Below are 20,532 nucleotides of genomic sequence, written 5' to 3' on the forward strand. Positions count from 1 at the left end.
ACCCAATTTGATTTGGTTCAGTTTTGATTTTCTAACCCTGAATCTAGACAGTGCCCGAACTAAACTTGAACCAAACCTAACCAAAAATCACATTTAAAATAAATATATAAAATTTCCCTCTCCACCCCAAAATTAATATATTTACAATTTTAAAACCAATTTCCTTAAGATATATGACAATGTTTCTAGCACATAATTACTCATAGTAATTCCTTTTAGTATTTTTTTTATTTGTAAATTCATTTAAAAATTTAGTTATAAATATAGAAGTTTAAAACTAGAATTTATATATATATATATATATATCAATGATTTTAAATTAAAATAAGAATATAAACAATAATTTAAATATATCCAAACTTGAAATCGAACCAAACCCAAAATACTCGAATTCTCATGTTTGGTTTGATTTTGGGTATTGTCTATATCGATTAACCCAAACATATAAAGTCGGTTTTGATTATGTATATAACCAGATTGAATTGAAAAATGCTTATATATATATCAATGATTTTAAATTAAAATAAGAATATAAACAATTATTTAAATATATCCAAACTTGAAATCGAACCAAACCCAAAATACTCGAATTCTCATGTTTGGTTCGATTTTGGGTATTGTCTATATCGATTAACCCAAACATATAAAGTCGGTTTTGATTATGTATATAACCAGATTGAATTGAAAAATGCTTATATATATATATATATATATCAATGATTTTAAATTAAAATAAGAATATAAACAATTATTTAAATATATCCAAACTTGAAATCGAACCAAACCCAAAATACTCGAATTCTCATGTTTGGTTCGATTTTGGGTATTGTCTATATCGATTAACCCAAACATATAAAATCGGTTCTGATTATGTATATAACCAGATTGAATTGAAAAATGCCGGGTTAAATTCTAGGCACCCGTTGATTCTTTTATATAACAACTAAGCAAAAGTTAACAGCATTATCAAAAGGGGTAGAAGTGTGTTTCAAACATGACCAAAACTTCCATATAACTCCCAAATACATAAAAAAGAAATTTATCGTTGAAAATAACTTTTTTTTTCCTGAAATGTTTTTTTTTTTTGGTTTAATTCATAGAATTTTTCTCTACAACCCTTAAACGTCGGATCAGGTTTTTGGAGGCCAAGAGGTGAGCCAAGGACCCTTAGTAACGGAGATATCCTTACTAACTTAGTAAGGCTAGGTGGACTCTTAAATGTAAAAGGTTCTCTCTTAGGGTTTTAGAAGTAAAAGGTTTTAGCTGTCTATGTGAATTAGGGCTTCTGTAGTATCTCTGCTGGTGCATCTCTCGTCTACTAATTTCACTCCTTATCATCTCACAAAAGCTTCAATTTTCACCTCCATTGATTCTTTTATATAACAATCAAGCTTTTGTTCTTCGAAACCCTTAAAATACAATTTTTTTTTTAAAGAAGAAGAAAAGAATGAAAGTTAAGGTCATCTCTCGTTCTACAGAGGAATTCACCCGCGAACGCAGTCAAGACCTCCAGGTGAAATATTCTCTCACAAATACCTTTTTCCTCTGGAAAATTTAGCTCATTTTTCACCAAGTTTAACCCCCAAATCTCTGAATTGGATTTTTTCTTTTTTGGTTGTTGTATTAAATAGAGGGTATTTCGGAACTTCGACCCAAATCTGCGAACACAAGAGAAAGCTGTCGAATATGTTCGTGCTGTTAATTCTGCAAAATTGGAAAAGGTAGATTTTTTCTTTTTCTTTTTTTTTTTTTTTGGGGATAATTTAGCTGAGTTGAAATATTATAAATTTGTTTCAATCCCATTTGGGTAATTAGATATTTGCAAGGCCTTTTATTGGAGCGATGGATGGGCACATTGATGCGGTCTCATGTATGGCAAAGAACCCAAATCACTTAAAGGGAATATTTTCGGGCTCAATGGATGGAGGTATTATTGCTTATTTAACAAAGCTTTTAGAATCTTTAGTTCATTGGAATTAGGCTATTGGGTTTAGCGGAATCATGAGCAACTTTGGTGTAATTCTCATTTGGAAATTATTGAATCTGGGTGAATTAGTTATGAATTTATGAGTTAAACCTCCCATGTTGTGATTTTAATGTGGATTATGAACATGAGTTGAACCAAACCAATTTATAAATTGGTTAAAAAAATCCGGGGTTGTTTTTTCGAAGATTTCTTATTTAGATGGGAATCTATTTGTAGCTTAAATGTTTAAGGATTTGTTGTAATAGTTGGTCATCTTGATTCTTGACCATATTAAAAAAATTCTCCAAAATTTTCCAAAGATCCACACATTCTCCAAATGAGGGACTAGCTAATTAATTCATCAAATTGATGACTTATCGATTGGTTGTGAAATATGGTAAATTTTTTACCCATCAACCTCAAAATTAATGTTGAAGATGATGGATTTTGGTAAGAAATCCGAAAACATTGTTTTATATTTCCCAAAAAATTTCCAATTTTTTTATGAAACTTTGACGAGTATATCTGAATTAGAGCCCCACTGAATAATTACCGAATCCGAACTTTGTTGCTATGATCATGACCACCGACCTCTTTGTATTATATATATATATATATATATGGGTATGATTTGGGGCTGAGCTTCCTTGTACTAGTCTAGGACACAAATACATAATGTGGGATTCTACAAACTCCAAAAAATAGGGCCTTTTTGACTCGTCATAACATTTTTATGTACTTTGGCACAAAATAAATAATTAGTTATATTATATAATAAGGATAGTAAGGTTTGTGTGATGACATTATCTTATGATACGTTTCATATTCTATAGACAAGTGAATGCGTATATATATTTTGATAGGTAAAGATAATTCCATTCCAAAAACAGAGGTCGAGAGGACTGGCCAAAAGAAAGCAATACAAACCTATCAAGGAGCTAGCAAAGGCCCCCAAGCAAAACAAACAACAACAAAAACATAACAAAAAACAACAAAGGATTACCCCATGCTAATATTACACACCCTCTCCCATCTAACAAGGAAATCCTTGAAAAAAAAAAAAAACCCCTAAATTCCCTAACCTTTGCACCAAAAAAAAAATAATAAAGCTAACATCTCGAGAACTAGCTCATGCTCATCTGAAGCTTTGTTTTCGAACACCCGTGTGTTCCTTTCCTTCCAAATAATCCAGCTCAAAGCAAAATGGCTGAAGTCCCATTGCAGCCGTTTTACCTTGGTCAAATGCTTACCCCACTCAACCCAAGTTTCCATCAACATCTTCACCGATTTTGGCAAGCATCCCATCACCCCAAACAAATTAAGATAATCGTTCCAAACCTTATGAGCATAACAACAATGCATAAGCAAATGATTCATCGACTCCCCATCCACTTTGCAAAAAGTACAAAAATTAGTTAAAACAAATACCTTTCTTTGCAATAGATCGATGGTCGACAATCTCCCAAGAGCAACTCACATAAAAACTATATCTTAGATGGGATATTAATCCTACACACCGTAGCATTATGGTAATTGTGATCACCAACTTGGGTTTCCGCCAAGAACAAAGACCGCATAGTAAAAATACCGTCCTTTAATCCGTCCCACAACCGTTTGTACTCCATATTTAGATCAATTTGCACCACCTCTACACATTCTGTAAATCTCACCAAGCTATCCAATTCTCAATCGTTGAAGGGACATCTGAAACTATAATTCCAACTAACCCCCTCCGCCTCTCTATGCAAAAAAAGAAGAGATCGTTTCTCCCTTTCCTCAAGGAAAGCTCGTATTGCTTTGGGAACAAAAATTTCAATGCCTGATCCCCACACTACCAATCCTCCCAAAAACTCACCCTATCACCCTTCCTCACTTTAAATTTAACCTTCTTACAATACAACGGAAGTTTCCTCATAGTGGCCCAAACCAGGTTAGTCAAACTTGGTTTCCACAATTGAATCCTGGTTAGCAATTGTATGGTTTACGAGTTCTTTACATTACTTGGACCTATACCTGACAGACCTGGTCCAATTTTTAGACATAATTAATGACCGTTTGGCCTACATGTACCCTAATCTGACCCTTTCACACCCCTAGTTGTGAGTTGTGACTGAGGTCCTTCTATCAAATAATAAACTGAATACCGTTTTGTATAATCCAAAAGTTCCGTATGATCCTTCGTTTATGATATTCTGCGTCTTGAAAATTGATATTAATTTTTTGGTAACTTGATTTCTTTTTCCTGCATATATTTAACTCTTCATTCCATGATTTCGTACTGCTTTTTTTTCATAGGATTTTCTTATGTTACATACTGCAATAACCTTTAATGCTACTATTGTTTCAAGATTTAAATAGAACTTGATATTATTGCTTGAAGACATGTTGGAAGTAGTTTAAGTATCCTTCCTGAAGTTACCCACTCTGGTACCGCAGTTGTTCTTTTTAAAACTTTTATTGTTGGAGAGGTATATATTTCACATTTGAAATTGATCAAAATATATATATATATATATACTTTACATTTGAAATTGATCAAAAAATATATATATATATACTTCACATTTGAAGATGCCAACTTAGCTAAGTTGGTAAGGTGTGTTGATAGTTTTGATCCCACAGCTTGGTTTCAAAACCTATTGATACCCACCCTCACCTTTGCTGACCACTAACCCCTTGCTTGCCTAGTAGCAAAAAAAAAAAGGTCTGTACTTCATATTTTGAATTTATCATTCTTAGAAGTATTGTAATATTTTTCTTCTTTTGGCAGATATTCGTCTTTGGGATATGGCTTCCAGGTAATATCATGTAGCTCCCTTTTTTTTTTAATTGGTTGAATTTTATTGAAGAATCTAAAAGGTCAATTGACATCTGGATTTGTGGCCCTTTCTTATTGAAGTTGTCCTTGAGAGAAAAAGGATGTCAGTGTATTATATTTCATGTTTATGTGATGAAAGTTTTTTTTTTGAAAATTCTAAAAAAAACAGACAGACAGTTCGCCAGTTCCCTGGTCACCAAGGTGCTGTACGGGGATTAACATCATCAACAGATGGACGTATTCTCGTATCATGTGGTACTGATTGCACGTAAGTGTAACTTCTGAGATAGATATTCTGTTTTTTAGACTGGTGTTTAAGTCTCTACATTTTCTTTTGGGAGTGGTTACCTATTTGTTCAATTTTTTAAAATTAAAAATGCTTGCTTTTTTTGTTATTGTCAGTGTCAGACTATGGAAAGTTCCCGTCACAAGTATCTTCGAGTCAGATGACTCGTCCAGTTATTCCTCCGAGGTCAGTGCTTTCTTAAACCAACCATATTATGCAACAATTTATGTCAAATTAATTCTTGTCCTCTTTGTATAAATATGTGGTTCCTGCTTTCAGCCGCTGGCAGTTTATGTTTGGAAGAATGCGTTTTGGTAAGAATTTCAATTTATTTTTTTCAAAAAAATGGTTATCATTTACATTGTCAGCCTGATATGATCTGACATACATTTTTCCACTAGACCCATTATTTTCTAATGTCAGTGCTTACTTTTGCGATTGTGCTTTTGATTTAGGTCTGTTGATCACCAGTGGGATGGTGATCAGTTCGCTACAGCTGGTGCTCAAGTTGATATATGGGATCACAATAGGTTTTGATTGTAACTTGATTTTTTTTCTTTGTAATTATATGAGCACTCCCATTTTGTGTGACACAAATTACCTCTTATAAAATAGGTCAGAGCCAATAAGGAGTTTTGAGTGGGGGAATGACACCGTCATATCCGTTCGATTTAATCCTGGAGAACCAAATATCTTAGCAACATCAGCTAGGTATGTATGGTTGTGAACTTCAAGAATAATGATGGAACTTCTTTCAGACATTATAGCAATTGAATTTAGAGTGTATTTTATTGCACAATTGAACTGGAATTTTCTGGGGAAAAAAAAGGATCTGGAATTTAGAAGTATGCAGTAGTTTTTGTGTGGTCCCCAACAAATTATGTTATTGTGTATCAGTTAAACTTATTATAGTGCATAATGTTTAGCCCTCTGACTACAGTATTAGTACGATACTGTTGAATATCCTGTTTAATGTAGTTAACCTTTCGCCATGTTGTCATGGCATCTGGATTGGGTTCTCTATTTATTTGAAAATGTAATAAACAGTCTTCAGTGATATTGTGTTCCATAGCATGAATTTTATATTCTCTTTTTGTTTTCCCTTGTATAGTGACCGCAGCATAATGCTATACGATCTGCGTTTGTCTTCCCCCGTGAGGAAGCTTATTATGCAGGTATTTCTTGATAGTGAGTCTGCTATAATTGATACATTATTTCAACATGGCTTGTCTTCAATCTGTGTTTATCTCTGACAATTATATTGAGAGTTTCTAACTAATATTTTCTTTGTTACAGACAAAAACCAATTCTATTTCTTGGAATCCAATGGAGCCAATGAATTTCACAGCTGTAAGCACATAATGGAAGCTTATTTTTGGTTTTTTTCCCTTATTGCTACTTCTTTCTTTATGCCAAACCTACTCAGCTGCTTCTTGTTTTAAAGTGGTATTATGCTTTTTGTTAACTTTTTTTTATAAATTGCAAGTATGGATTTTTTGTTTGAGGGATTAAAAATTTGGTAAGTTAAGAGGTATGAGGTCCAGCTTTAATTTAATTTTTGTGAGTATGGAATTTGGAATTTGGACTTGGGTATTAAACTATGGAATGTGAAATTGTGATTGTCATTTATTTTTTGGAGATTTCCCTATAATTCTTCTCATTTATTGGAAAATTTACTGTTTATTTATTTGTATTTAATTATTTATTTAAAAATGCATGCTTCCGAGGCTTACATCATCTCAGGGCGTTGGTTAGTGAAATGCCCTGCATCAGGCCTTAGCGTTTAAGAACATTGATTTCTAATTCAAGTTAACATCTTTTCAATCCGAGGTTTTGGGTATTAGGATTATATTTGACTTAATGCAGGGCCATAGGATTATACTATGGTGTGAAGGTTTGGATTTATAGTTGCTTTTGAGGTTTAGAGTAGAGTCTGATAGGTTGTAATATTTGGAAAGGTGTCCTTGAAGTCCATAGGGAGTTATCTAGAGGTATTCCTTGGATTGGAATTTTGGGTTTAGTAGAAGTCTTAATGATTGGGAGATCAATTTGATTCCATCATTACTCATTCACTTGCATATTCCACTCATACCTCCTTAGAACAAGGACATGATATTGTTGGCCTTGAATAAGTATGGTAAGTTCATAGTGCACTCCTATTACTATTCTTTGATAAATTCTCCTCCTTTCCTTGCTCCAATTATTTGGGGCCATACTCCCTTCTCAAATATCTTTTTTTTTTTCCTTGGACAACAATCTTGAGAATCCTAACAGTTGCCCATTTATCTCTCAAAGTTGGGTTTTAGTGGATTTCTGTTCAATATGCAAAGCTAATTGAGAATCAATGAAACACTTGTTCCTTCATTGTTGCTTGGCTCATGATGTTTGGGGTGTCTCTTTCCAACAATTTGGGGCTCACTGGATCATGGTAGAGTCAATAATGGATTTTAAAGTGGTTGATATACGAGGGCCTTCCTTCTAAAGACTTCATATTACAGGGGTTCTTTATCTTTTGGCAATTGTGGATCGTTTGAAAGGAATAATAGAATCTTTGAAGGGAAGGAGGTAGATCTTCAAAACATTATCATTTCAATCAAACGGGTCTAGTGGGCATCATGCACGAGGAAGTTAAGTGGTGCTCTTAGAGGACTTTGTATTCAAATGGGAGGCATTTGTACATTTTTTTTTTCTTTTTTTACCCTCTTTTTATGATTTTATCCCGTTCTTTCTTTTCTTGCTTCACTATTCAGCTTCTTAAGGTAAGTTTCGTTGACCTCTTATTCTTTTTTTTTTTTCCTTGTATTTTTTTTAATTAATCGATTCTTCTACGTTTAAGAAAAGGATATATAGAAGCAAATCACCACTTAAGTTGACTGGAGGAGGACCTTATTTAAAGCCTTGTGAAGGAGTTCTCACAATTAAGTCCCTGTGGATATAACATTGTATCAGGTTTAAGTACTGCTCAATCAATATTCATACCCTTACCCAACTTCTGTACTCGCCGCCATCCCTAAATAAAGAAATCTGGAAATGCTCTAGTTTGTTATATCACACATATGATTTCCACTCCTTAAATGACAATGGGGAAACAAAAGTACATGTTTAAGGCACTCAAGAGTGCCTTATCTCGACTCTTTGTGGTGCACATTGATTCTCAGATTGTAATTATTGTTTGTTAGAGGCAAGCACGTACAGTTGGATGTATGCAAGGAGATCCATCGTTCAAAGTTTTGTCCATTTTGAAATGTTTGGCAGAACATTCCTGGTTTGTTTGAGACCGAAATGAAACATTGAATGTTTTGCAAATGTTTCGGATTGTCTTGAAATGTTTCAGTCGACACCGTCTCTGTTTTTCTCTTGACTGAATCATTGTCTGGAGTCAAAATTTTAAACCTGGTGGAAATTTACATATATGGGTTCTTCACTTTCTCCTTTGGGATCTCACTGGCTTACAGTTAGTGTAAATCGCATGATGATTATTATCTTAGCTATACGCTTTTTAGTTGACTGCCTCAATTAGAAAAGTTGGACAATTACTATCATCCAATCAGGTCAATTGTGTAATTCGGTCGTTCTGTAAATGCACCATATTTAGGGTTTATGTAATATATGCACCTATGACTTGCATTTCCCTAATTTATAAGTTTGTATATAGTTACATTCTTTGAATGGACCTACTTAAAAAAAAAAGTTAACTCTATATTTTTTAATGCTAATCATCGTGTTCTAAAACCAATTCTTAAATTGTACTGATGAAGGCTAATGAAGATTGCAACTGCTATAGTTACGATGCTAGAAAACTGGACGAGGCCAAGTGTGTGCACAAAGGGCATGTTTCTGCAGTGTAAGTGCATACTTGTAAATTTTGAAAATCGGCTTTCTCATGATCAGAACTATTTCCTTTTTTTGTTTGTTTTTTCATAGGCCTTTTGTAAGAGTGTTCTCTCTGTTACACTTGCTTTATTTCAGGATGGATATTGATTACTCTCCTACAGGCCGAGAATTTGTAACGGGCTCTTACGATAGGACTGTGAGTTTTCTTTGTCATTTATCTGCATTCCATTCTCAATTTTACTATTATATGAACTATGTTCTGAATTTTAAATTATTATCATTCCAGGTAAGAATCTTCCAGTATAATGGTGGTCACAGCCGGGAAGTTTACCACACTAAGAGGATGCAAAGGTTTGGACTCAATTTATAACTTTTTCTAACTCTTCGACTTTCTGCTAATTTTCTCAAAGAATGACCTTTGGTTTGGACCTGTGAAAAAAAAAATGTCTAGGCTCTCAAAACATGACTTTTTCTACTATCATGTGTGTTCTTGCAAACTCAATTCAAGTTTCTAAACGAGCTTCTCTCATCCATGTAGGGTATTTTGCGTAAACTTCAGTTGTGATGCCTCCTACATTATTTCGGGGAGTGATGACACCAATCTTCGGTTATGGAAAGCTAAAGCATCAGAACAGTTGGGAGTTGTAAGAATCTCTTCTTAACCATGTTCTCCATATTTACATTTGGAGAAGAAAAAAAAAATTACAACTGGATTGCCATTCGGCTCTAGTTGCCTGAAATGATAAAAGTTCATATCCCCCACAGAAATGTCCCTCAAGAATTACTATTATCCTTGAAGGAAATCTTTGTAAAGTGAGGTGTAAAGTTTTGCATATAATTGATCATAGGGTTTATATCCGATTGATCCTCTCTTAAGTGCTGATCTCATCTTTTGTCATGCACAGCTTCTTCCAAGGGAAAACAAAAGGCAAGAATATCTTGAGGCTGTCAAGAATCGTTATAAGCACCTCCCTGAGGTTAAACGCATTATAAGGTAAGCTGGATTTCTTACGGTAAATTTTCCAAACTGGTACAACCTATGTTACCGGGTTCGCTGATATAGCAGCAAACTGTGAATTGGTAAAACCAAACCGGTTTGATGTACGGTTCTTAGTGGGTTCATCAAAAACAGCGAAACTAACTGACCCCCTTATTTTGGTTTGGTCAATATTAGAGATAAACCCTTATTTTAGAAATCCCAAGATTTGGTCAATATTAAAGTTACACTTTTGTTTTTAAACCTATGATATGCCACCTTGACGTGAGTCTTCTTCTATGAGATTAGCATAAGTGACTTAAATATCCACCACAAACTACTGCTCCGAACCGGTTTTGTTCAAGAGTGGCGAACCACAAACCTGAATTTGAACCAAGCGAACCAGCTAACATAGGGTACAACCATCTTTAAATTGAGAGAAGGCAACCGAGAGATGACCATGCTATATGATCCAAGAACCCAAACCAATATTTGGGGTTGACTTACTCTCTCCTTCCTAGAGCTGGTCATGCTATATGATCCCGGGACCCCTAACCAATGACATTTGCTCAACTTGAATGGTGGTTATTGCAGGCATAGGCATTTGCCAAAACCAATATTCAAGGCAGCTGCACTCAGACGCACCATGACGGAAGCCGAAAGGAGGAAAGAGGAAAGGAGGAGAGCCCACAGTGCTCCAGGAAGCAGACAAACGAGACCATTGCGCAAAAGACGAATCATCCAAGAAGTTGAGTGAATGCTCTGCAGGTATGCCATAAGCAAACAAAATTTCAAAGTGAATCCTCCCTCTTTCGGCAAGCACACTAAAAGTTCCACAAGTTGAGCTAGCAAACATTGCTCTGCTTTATAGTTCGACCCGCTGGTGTAGCCCATGGAGTTGAAAATCAGCCATTTCTTTGTGCTTTCAAAGATTCGGAAATTTTAGTAGGATGAAGTTTTTTTTTTTTTTCTTTTTATAAAAAAAAAAATTGCTTTATTTAGCAGTTTTGGTGGTTCTATCAACGTTATTGTTGTAATGCACACAAAAATTGTAGTTTTGTTTCAGTGAAAATGGTCGTTTCTCAATTATTAGAGTTCAAATATGTTTTTGTTAAAAAAAATTTCAAGAACAAATTATTATCCATGTGATACAACCTTGAGCGCAAAATATGACACCAATGCCTGCTTTATGGTTTACTTGTTAATCATACATATTGAACTCATTTAGACATTATTGTTTTCTTTTCCTCCTTTTTACAGCTCAAAATGTGACAATCAACCCATGAACTCATTTCAAATACAGTTCCACGTGGAGCACAATTTTAAATTCGGGCGTGGTCCAATTGTCGGGTTCTATTAATTTTTATGAATATAAGAAAATATATCATCAGAAAATGAAAGGAGGTGGAGAAGACGAAGATAAAAGGTCAAGGTGGAGAAGACTTTCAGCTACTATTTTGAAAGTAATAAACTGCGATGAGCTATTTCTTGTGAAACATTCATCTCTTGGTCCCTCATTGATTGACTTTTCTTAGGATATTTTTTGGGTACTTTGTTTTGTTGACATTGGAGTGTTTTTTGAGTGGTTAGAATCAGTTTTGTTAGTATCATTCTGCTGAAGTACAAGTCAATTGTTCTTTTGAGATATTTTTAATAGATTGAACTGAGTAAGGCTTATCTGGGTATCATCAATTCAAAATTCCTAATAAAAATATTATGATAATGGATAACTGATTTTGGTACTAAAAGCATGGAATGGAATGCTTTTTGTCTCTTCTTCTGCCCTGCATGTTAAAGGCACCCCAATTCTTACTAAGGGCACCCACATCATAAACCAATGTTTTGTATTGGTTAAAAGTTTCAGAATGAGAACATTTTCATTAAAAACCAGCCCAATCTGAAACTTCTAACCCATCAAAATAAGTTGATGAATTGTGGACTCTATTTATTTTTTTGTAAGCTACTTTTGATGGGGTTTGAAGTTTCAGAATGGGTTGATTTTTTTTATTTTTTATTTTTGGTAAGTGTAATAATTTCATTCAAGAGGGAAGAGAGAAAAAAGGAAGCTAAGATAGCGCCCAAACAACAAGATTACAACAAAAGTAAAATAAAAAACATAAACAGCAAAACTAAGTGTCACAAATAAAATTTCAATTGAAAATGAAATCCTGAAACGTAACTCCCTCAAAATCCCTGTTAAAGCTTGGACAAAAAAAATCTCCAAAATTACTGTTTGGGATGAACTATCCTTGCTTTGGAAAACCCTTGCGCTGGGTTGATTTTTGATGAGGATGATCTCCTTGCCATAAGGATCATACTCATCAAAAATCAGCTCATTCTGAAACTTTTAACCCATATAGGTCAAAAAAAAAACTTTGGCTATGCCGTGGATGCCCTAGCTAAATTGCTAGGCGCCTTTTGTCTTGTGGCAATGGTGTATACACAAGATTAATTGGTTTTGCTTTTATCTTCCTGAACTCGATTATTTTTTTGTTTGATTCTCGTTTAGCCATTTTAGGCACTTGTTAATTAAATATTAAAGATAATAATTAATTTAATTAAATATTAATAAATTAAATGGTTAGAAGTACATGTATTTTAACTAAAATAATAATCTAAAGTGAGCATGGAGTCTTTTTTTTCTTTTTTTTTTTAATTTCCTCTTTACACAACTATATTTATATTCACCATACCTTCTGAGTCTCAAACTCTCGATCACAAAACAAGACACAACATCCAAAATTTCTATGGTTTTCTTTTCAACCTTCTCTCGTTATTACTAGGTGGGGGAAGTATTTTTCTAGTAATCATACTGTGATATGTGTCTTCTCGAGATGCATTTAAATTGGGCGTAAGATACTCTAGGTATTATTATCTTTCATCCATTTTTGAGTCCCAGAGATTTTTTTTAAAAGTAAAAATCTCAATCTTAACTTTTTAAGAACAAAAGAAATTATTTTCTACTTTTTAAAAATTAAAGAGAACCTTTCTTATAAAGTTACTTTCTAATTTCTACTTTGTATCTAACACAAGTTTAAGGTCTCCTTTTAACATAGCTCAGATTTTATGAAGGATTACAAAATTTTTGAATCCACACTAGTTTCCAAGTCCAATCAAATCAATTATTTCTAATTTTAACTTTGGATCTGATCCAATACGAAATGTATTATTTTGGATATCCAAAAACCAACATTTTTAGATTCCACAATCCCATCAGTTTTTTTTTTTTCTTTTTAATGCATATTTTGTATATTTAAATAAAAATATACATCATTTATATATTTCAAACTTCAGACACGGCCCCTACAAGATTGGATATCCTAATCAAATTTGATCTTTTTTGAAGTCTCGATTTCTTGATCCAACACGGATTTATAGGATTCGATTCTGGGTCTAATCCAGTCCATCGACAATCGAACCTGGGGGTGTCAATGAGTACTCAATTACCTGATTACCCAATGTACTCAAAACTGATTTTAAGAATCGGATTAGGGATTCAACTAAGGCAGGTCGGAGGGTAAACTCAGGTTCAACCCAACCCGATTCGACCATCTGGCCTAAGTTCATGAATCCAAGCTTGAACTTCTAAAATCTGGTTGAGCTCAAATTAGCCCAAGTTAGATAATTTTGGGCAAGTTGGATTTGTTTAAAACCCCCAAATTCATTTTGATCAACAAATAAATTATATATATTAAATGATAAATACAACATTGAATACAAAGTCATTAATAAATAAAATCGTATACATCCTTGAAATCCATCATTGAAAGAATATTTAGATAAATCATATTAAACCAAAGTCCACATTAATAATATCTAATTGTCCACAAGCCGTAATAATAAGATAAAAGAAAATAAACTAAATTGCAAAAAAAATATATATATATATATATATATATATATATATATAGAACAGCGTTCCTAAGACTCATATAGGGACTCACATTGCGACACACCGTTTTGTCTTATATGGGCAAAAATATTTGGAATAGGCTGATTTTTTGTGAGGATGATCTCTATGGTGAGGAGATCATCCTAGCCAAAAATCAGCTCATTATGAAACTTCTAGACCGTCCAATTTTTGTTGAAAAATTATAGACCGTCCAATTTTTGTAAATCAATTTTGATGGGGTTAGAAGTTTTGGAATTGGATGATTTTTTGCCAGGATGATCCCCTCATCGCAGAGATCATCCTCACAAAAAATCAGCTCATTCCAAACATTTTTTCCCATATAAGACAAAACGGTGTGTCGCAATGTGAGTCTCAATATGAGTCTTAGGAACGTGACCCATATATATATATATATATATATATATATATATATATAATATATATATATATATATATATATTATATTATATATATCTTGATAATGCTTCCCTTTACTTCTTAGTTCTTAATGTCAATATCATTAATGAAATGACTCTTTATTTTAATGAAATCTATGCATATTATATATGAACATAAATAGCAATGGCCTCAAATAGAAAGAAAGAAAAAAAAAAAAAACTCCTTTAATTACAAGAAGAAATAATTAAAAATATATATAATTAATATGAAAATATTTATATATTCGTATATAACATCGGTGGCAAGGTTCTGGTTGAGTTGGGTTGCCCGAACTCTTAACCAGAGTTCAACCCAAATTGAGGTTGGGTTGAGATATTTTAACCCAGGCTCAACTCATCTTCTACATAAACTTAGTTCAAGCTCGTTCATCAATCGGGTTGAGATTGTGCCATCTCCGCCTAGATTGCAACACTAATTGGGTACCTGACTAGTAAATTTATTTTATTTATAATAAAATTAGTAGTCTAATTAAATACTAATAAAGAGATATCATGAAGTAAATTTACTTAAACTAAAATTAAAATATAAAGAGAATGTGAAACGTTTAAGTTTAACCTTTTTCTCTACGTGAACATCAACAACAAATATGTGGTCCGTACTATAACTTTTTATGATTTTATTTTGAAATTTTTGATTGATTCGAAAAATTCATTATTGAACTTAGCGTGTTTTTTGTGTGTGCTTATCATGAGTATCCCCACCCTTCGTTGCCCCTTGAAAAATCTACGTGCAATTGATTGAGTCGAGGGTCAATCGAATCCTGGAGGGTGACCCTAAGGAATACATATCTTCATGGGGTTTCGAACACTTGTCCTACATTTCTTGAGGAGCTTATGAAGGCTCCCCATGGGGTTTGTTGATCTTACCTTTCAATTAAGGAATTAAAAATTAAATTATACATTTACAAATAACTTAATGGGTACCAGATATTTATAAGGTCTATATTATGGTTCCAAGAATCTCATTATCCACAACCAAAATGCTATAGGTCTCTAACTTATTACAAGAAAGTTATATGTATTCGAAATATAAAAATAAAAAAAGAAAGAGGATTCCTATTAACACACCAAAATTTACTTATGACACATAATTCTAATATAAACAATCTCAGTGAATTTTAAAAGGATTGGTGTGTTATAAGTAAAAGTTTGGGTGTCAACAGAATCTTTCTAAAAAATCCATTCAATAAATAATAATAATAATAATAATAAAAGGAGATTTTTTTCAAATTATGCGCAACTTGTATCAAAATTTTGATTCTGATAAATTCTTCATTTTAATTCTCAAAACATGTTTTTATAATGAATTCGTCATTTTTATAATCAATGAATTCACTAATAAATTACTAGTAAGATCATTGATATGACAAAATCACTGATATTTTATCAACGAATTTGTTAATAACAAAAATAATAAATTCACTTGAAAATTTTATTTTGAAAATTAAAATGAATAGTGCATCGAATTTGCAATTTCTTCATAGCCCACAAAAGGGAGATTGACCTTAAAAAAAAACACAAAGAACTACTATTGCCACACCAACGTCGGCTAACGCCACCCAAGTGTGGGCAAATTCTTGGTTATCTACATATAAATTGGTGTGACGATACAATCTCTCTATAAAAAAAAAACATTTTCATCGACACGAGTATACGACGACTCATCCCATCTGTCCTCTAAGTGACACGTCAGCCTCTAGCCGCGGTCCTATAACCAGACAAACCCCAAATTAATCTCTCTCTCTCTCTCTCTCTTTCTCTCTCTCTCGTCGAATCTCTATCTTTAAAATTTTCGATCAAATTTAGAAGAAAAAGAAATCAATTGAACTAGAAAAAAAAATTCAGAGAAAAGACGGAGAAGAAGAGAGGAAAAAAGAACAGATTTTGAACTTTGGAGGAAAAAAATCAATAATTTTTATATATTTTTCGACCTCTGATCTTCGATGGATTCCGATCACTGGGCATCTAGACTTGCCGCCGCGAAGCGGCAATACTCGTTGCAGCACCATCAAAACTCCCAATTAGGTTTGTTCCAATTCTTTGATCTGATTCGTAAATGTTTGATTCTCAATTTTGTTATATAATTTTTGTAAAAAAAAAATTTTGATTTTTGTCCGATTGGTTTTTAGATCGGTTGAGCATCGATGATTTCGAGGTCGAAGAGGAGGTTCGCCCTGATTTCCCTTGCCCTTATTGCTTCGAGGATTACGATATTGGATCTCTGTGTTCTCATCTTGAAGATGAGCATCCATTCGAGTCGAAAGTCACCGTAAGTTGTTATTCGGTTTAATTTACTTGAGACCGCTTGATTTTTTGGATGTTTGGGTCGAAATTTCCTCTAAAGTTAAGATCTTTTTGTGTTTTTTTCTTCGATGAGGTGGATGTTAGGCATTTAATTATCTAGTTTTGGGGTTTTTGTTGTGGTTGACTTAAAGAATCTCTATTTATCTGTAATTAAAATGGTGCGTTTGATTAGATTTTTCATTAGTATATGATTTTGCTTCATAAAATAAAAGCTGTAATTTTGTTGCATTTGTTTTTCTGTTTATGATGCAAATGGGGGCAAATCTTTCTACTTATCACCATTAGTGGTGGTTGATTCGGTCAGCTTTTATGTGATAGTTTGGAAGCAGGATTGGCCGAGATTATAGTATTTTTTATAATAAATTTGATTATTTGAAACTTGGGTCTTCGCTGTTTTCGATCTGTTGACAAAAATATGATATTTCTGTTGAGGTTTAGTTTGCTAGTAATTATTATGGTTGAAGTAGCACTGATTTATGAGAAGAATGCCATTTTATGATTGGCGAGACTCTTCATTTTCGCTCCCCATGTTTTAGTGGCTGAAGGAGCTCGAATGGGAGATTGTCCCATGGAGGATGTGTCATGGTTTATCCTTGTGAACATGGAGGTGAATTAAACTTTTACAAAAACCATCAACTGATAGGGGTGCGTCTATGGATCACTTAATATGTTATAGCATAAAAGGTCAGGGTTCTTGAATAAGTCGTCGAAGGGCAAATTTGGGGAAAAAGGGCCAAAATTTGGCAAGTTTGGGAAAAAATAGAACAAGGGTTAGAGTTGTGTAATCGTTCCTATTAAGTGGTGTTCTCATATTATCATCAAATTCCATATGAAACTAAGATGACAAATCACCCAACCTGTTAGGGTTCATCTTTTTCACGTGAGTGAAAGGAAATCAAGTGGAGAGAAGGTTAGGGGCTGAGACGTGAGAGAGTGGAGAAACCGAGAGGAGAAATTGAGAGAGGAGAGGGTTGGAGATGAATGACATGTGTGAGTTGGTTTACAAATGAATTTTCAATATTTCTGTCGTACACTTTCAGGAATGATATATGGCAATGGAGACCACTATTTCTATGAAGGACACCTTCATTTGGACCCAGGCGGTATTGTCCTTTTTTCTAAAACAAAATTTTATTTCCTAAAAGGCAATTTTTTTTCATTCTTATTTTTTCTTGTAGATGGTGAAATTTTCCCATGCATTGGGTTATATCATCGTGCCTATGTAGTGTTCTAATTTCGATGTTGTGACATGAATTCATTGCTGGATAGCATTGTTCTTGCTTCACTCTTATTCAGCAAGAATACAGGTTCTTGTGGGCTTAGACCCATAGCTCAGTTGGTTTGATACATTGTAAAGCAACTTTGAGGTCGTGGGTTCAAGTCCACCTTACCCATCAAAAAAAAAGAATACAGGTTCTTGTTTCTTGAAGATAATTTACCTATCTAGAAAAAGAAAAAGAAAAATTGACCTTCTAGGTCTTACAAGTTCCACGTACCAGCAATTTTGTTCTCTATTTTTTCCCCTTATTCTTAGTGCTATTATTTGCACAGTAGTATATTGTCAACGGAAGATGTTTTATTTGACCGCTATTTTTTTAATTCTGACTTTTGACTAATCTTTTCATGAACAAAATTGTTATATTGCAACCTCTTGATGTGAGCCTCTAACCTACGATTTTTTTAACTATTGCTTGCAGGTCTGTCCTATTTGCTCCGTTAAGGTTACACGAGACATGCTAAATCATATAACACTGCAACATGGACATTTATTTAAGATATCCTTTTCACATATTTTCTGTGGGGAAATAAAAACTACGTTTTGGGAGTTTTTATGTTAGATAATCATCTTCATTCATATGGAGTCCCAGGATATCCTCTTTTAATTGAAATCAAACTCTTATAGTTGTTTCCTTTAACTAAGACCACTTGCAGAGACGTCGGAGATTACGCAGAGTTGCTCTTCCTAATAGTCAGGCACTGTCCCTTCTGGGTCGTGATCTTCGCGAAGCTCATCTACAGGTGCTTTTACGAGGTGGTGGATACCACCGGTCGAGCAACTCTAATCCATCTACCGCAGTAACAGATCCCTTCCTTTCATCACTTGTGTTAAACTTCCCTGCATCTGAAGCGGATGAAATTTCAAAATCTGCGGTTTTGAGTGCTGAGGATACTTCTACAAAGAATGTAACATCAACACCAAGTTGGAAATCAGGGTAACCTTAAAGTTTCCTTCTCTTTCTTTATTAAGTCCCCCAGCTTGATTGTGATAACTACTTTTTTTGTTCAACAAGGTTGATGTAGTGGTGTGTTGCACCTTCTGGCCACATCAACTTTGCTAAGAGGGGTGCTCTTAGTAGAAGTTGGTGTGGCAATAGAAGCTCACTTATTAATTTACATTTATTTTATTATTATTATTTGATCATATAAATTTTACTTGAAAATAACCTTTAGGCTAGAGATACATCTTCTATAACCTCATCTAAAAAATCCACACCTAATAACATGAAACCTCATATAATCTGATCATCATAAATATACAATGACTTAATTGTTAAAACATTCGATCAAGACCATGTTAACAAAAGATTACTTGAGATTAAAATAATACCCAAAAACTTAAGAAACATGGAGCTGTTTTCTGTATAACTTTTGATTTTTATCCCTTTTTTGTTTTTGTTTTTGTTTTTTTTTTTTTTGATTGATTGATTTTTATCTAAATTGCTTAATCCATTTTATTCAGTGGCATAGTTGAAGAACCAAAATTCATGGAACAAGAAATATATTATCCATCAACCTGTCAGATGGGCCCAATCATGTTTTGAAATGCTTCTGCCTTCAACTTATTCCTTCAAAGTCATTACCCCATCAAAATTCTAATTCCGGTTTTTTACTATTTCAGATTGTTTTTGTGCAGCCTATCATCGAAAGTTCATCGACTATTCTTATGATCTTTATTAGATTGACTATTTCTGCATTGCTCATTTCTTGAACAAATATTATAGTTTTCTATTAAAGTTCTCAGGTTCATCATGTAGCAATGGTCATATAAGATTTGCTCATATGGGATCATGGTCATGTAATTGTTACATTACAAGGAAATTAATCATTTTTGCTAAAAGAGTAGGAAATGTACTGTATGATTAAGATCCAATTCTTAAGTAATATTGAAGAAGCCGCAGATCTTCATTCATTGTGACACATCAAAGCCACTGTAACATCTATCTTCCTTTTGAATTATATAACGTTCTTTTCCCCTCCTTAACTTGCAGTTTCGACTCTTCGTTGAGCCATGAAGAGCGGGAACAGAAGATGAAACAAGCTACTGCAAGAGCCGGATTTATGCAAGATCTGCTTCTCTCCACTCTGTTTAGCGAATAGCGGAATTTGGGGGGTCCCACAAACATTGGTGATCCTGATTAGAGGCAGTTTTGGGTCCTGATGGTTGGTAAGTTTGGTATATTGTGGGACAACCCAACTGTTAGCCTGCTTTGAATGTTTCATGAGGTAGCAATGTTGAATGTTGCATTTCTGCTTTCTCCTTACCAGAGAGAATAATTCTGAAAGAAGCGAATGGTCTACTTGTAGTCTTGTATTCATCATCGTTAGTTTTTCCTCCATTAAGTCAACTATTCTGTGCCAAGACAATTCCATACCTGGTTTCTGTACTGGTTGGAATGAACTTAGTGTTAATTGTTGTATTGTGAAACTGTCTGAAATGCTAATAATGAGCAATGCCAGCATTTTTGGCTCACCTTTACAGTAGGGTTTAGCAAGTATACTGTGAGCAGTAAGTGTATCTTGTCAGACCAAAACCAACTGTTTTCTTTGAGACCAATCCTCAAGGCAATAGGAGAATCTGGTTGTTTGTTTAGCTGAAAACCCATATATAAATGTGTATTTTATTAAAATAGAAGATGATCGAGATGACCATAAGAGAGGAAACTTGCATAGATTGACCCATGTCTTACAAATTGATTCTCATTTGAAAAATAAAGTCA

General features: G+C 33.7%; 2 protein-coding genes across 2 annotated transcripts; both read left to right on the forward strand.

The window, feature by feature from the left end:
• Window positions 1-1,234: 1,234 nt before the first annotated feature.
• On the forward strand, window positions 1,235-11,536 carry LOC147392199 (WD repeat and SOF domain-containing protein 1). The gene is made up of 18 exons (XM_086458801.1): window positions 1,235-1,513; window positions 1,632-1,721; window positions 1,816-1,927; window positions 4,737-4,764; window positions 4,954-5,052; window positions 5,187-5,256; window positions 5,350-5,384; window positions 5,526-5,600; window positions 5,686-5,781; window positions 6,182-6,245; window positions 6,367-6,420; window positions 8,829-8,914; window positions 9,040-9,100; window positions 9,191-9,255; window positions 9,443-9,548; window positions 9,810-9,898; window positions 10,475-10,648; window positions 11,141-11,536. Exons 1-17 carry the CDS (start codon window positions 1,448-1,450, stop codon window positions 10,635-10,637), a joined length of 1,359 nt encoding a protein of 452 aa, XP_086314927.1. The 5' UTR covers window positions 1,235-1,447; the 3' UTR covers window positions 10,638-10,648; window positions 11,141-11,536.
• A 4,429-nt stretch (window positions 11,537-15,965) lies between these two features.
• Window positions 15,966-20,285, forward strand: LOC147392200 (protein DEHYDRATION-INDUCED 19-like). Its single transcript, XM_086457787.1, has 5 exons — window positions 15,966-16,255; window positions 16,360-16,499; window positions 18,232-18,309; window positions 18,461-18,747; window positions 19,804-20,285. The coding sequence occupies exons 1-5, from the start codon at window positions 16,174-16,176 to the stop codon at window positions 19,910-19,912; spliced, it is 696 nt and encodes a 231-aa protein (XP_086313913.1). The 5' UTR covers window positions 15,966-16,173; the 3' UTR covers window positions 19,913-20,285.
• The last annotated feature ends 247 nt before the right edge of the window (window positions 20,286-20,532 follow it).

This window comes from Akebia trifoliata, chromosome 11 (assembly GCF_017979445.1).
Source record: "Akebia trifoliata isolate Shusen 1 chromosome 11, ASM1797944v1, whole genome shotgun sequence".
In the NCBI taxonomy this organism is placed as follows: Eukaryota; Viridiplantae; Streptophyta; class Magnoliopsida; order Ranunculales; family Lardizabalaceae; genus Akebia; species Akebia trifoliata.

What these genes read in the sequence shown, in the direction of transcription:
- LOC147392199 (XM_086458801.1), top strand. Translation starts at nt 1,448, where the DNA reads ATGAAAGTTAAGGTCATCTCTCGTTCTACAGAGGAATTCACCCGCGAA. An exon ending in TTCGGGCTCAATGGATGGAG is followed by an intron (nt 1,928 to 4,736) that starts GTATTATTGCTT and finishes TTCTTTTGGCAG; the next exon opens with ATATTCGTCTTTGGGATATG. An exon ending in CTTTGGGATATGGCTTCCAG is followed by an intron (nt 4,765 to 4,953) that starts GTAATATCATGT and finishes TAAAAAAAACAG; the next exon opens with ACAGACAGTTCGCCAGTTCC.
- LOC147392200 (XM_086457787.1), top strand. Translation starts at nt 16,174, where the DNA reads ATGGATTCCGATCACTGGGCATCTAGACTTGCCGCCGCGAAGCGGCAA. An exon ending in CCATCAAAACTCCCAATTAG is followed by an intron (nt 16,256 to 16,359) that starts GTTTGTTCCAAT and finishes ATTGGTTTTTAG; the next exon opens with ATCGGTTGAGCATCGATGAT. An exon ending in CATTCGAGTCGAAAGTCACC is followed by an intron (nt 16,500 to 18,231) that starts GTAAGTTGTTAT and finishes TATTGCTTGCAG; the next exon opens with GTCTGTCCTATTTGCTCCGT.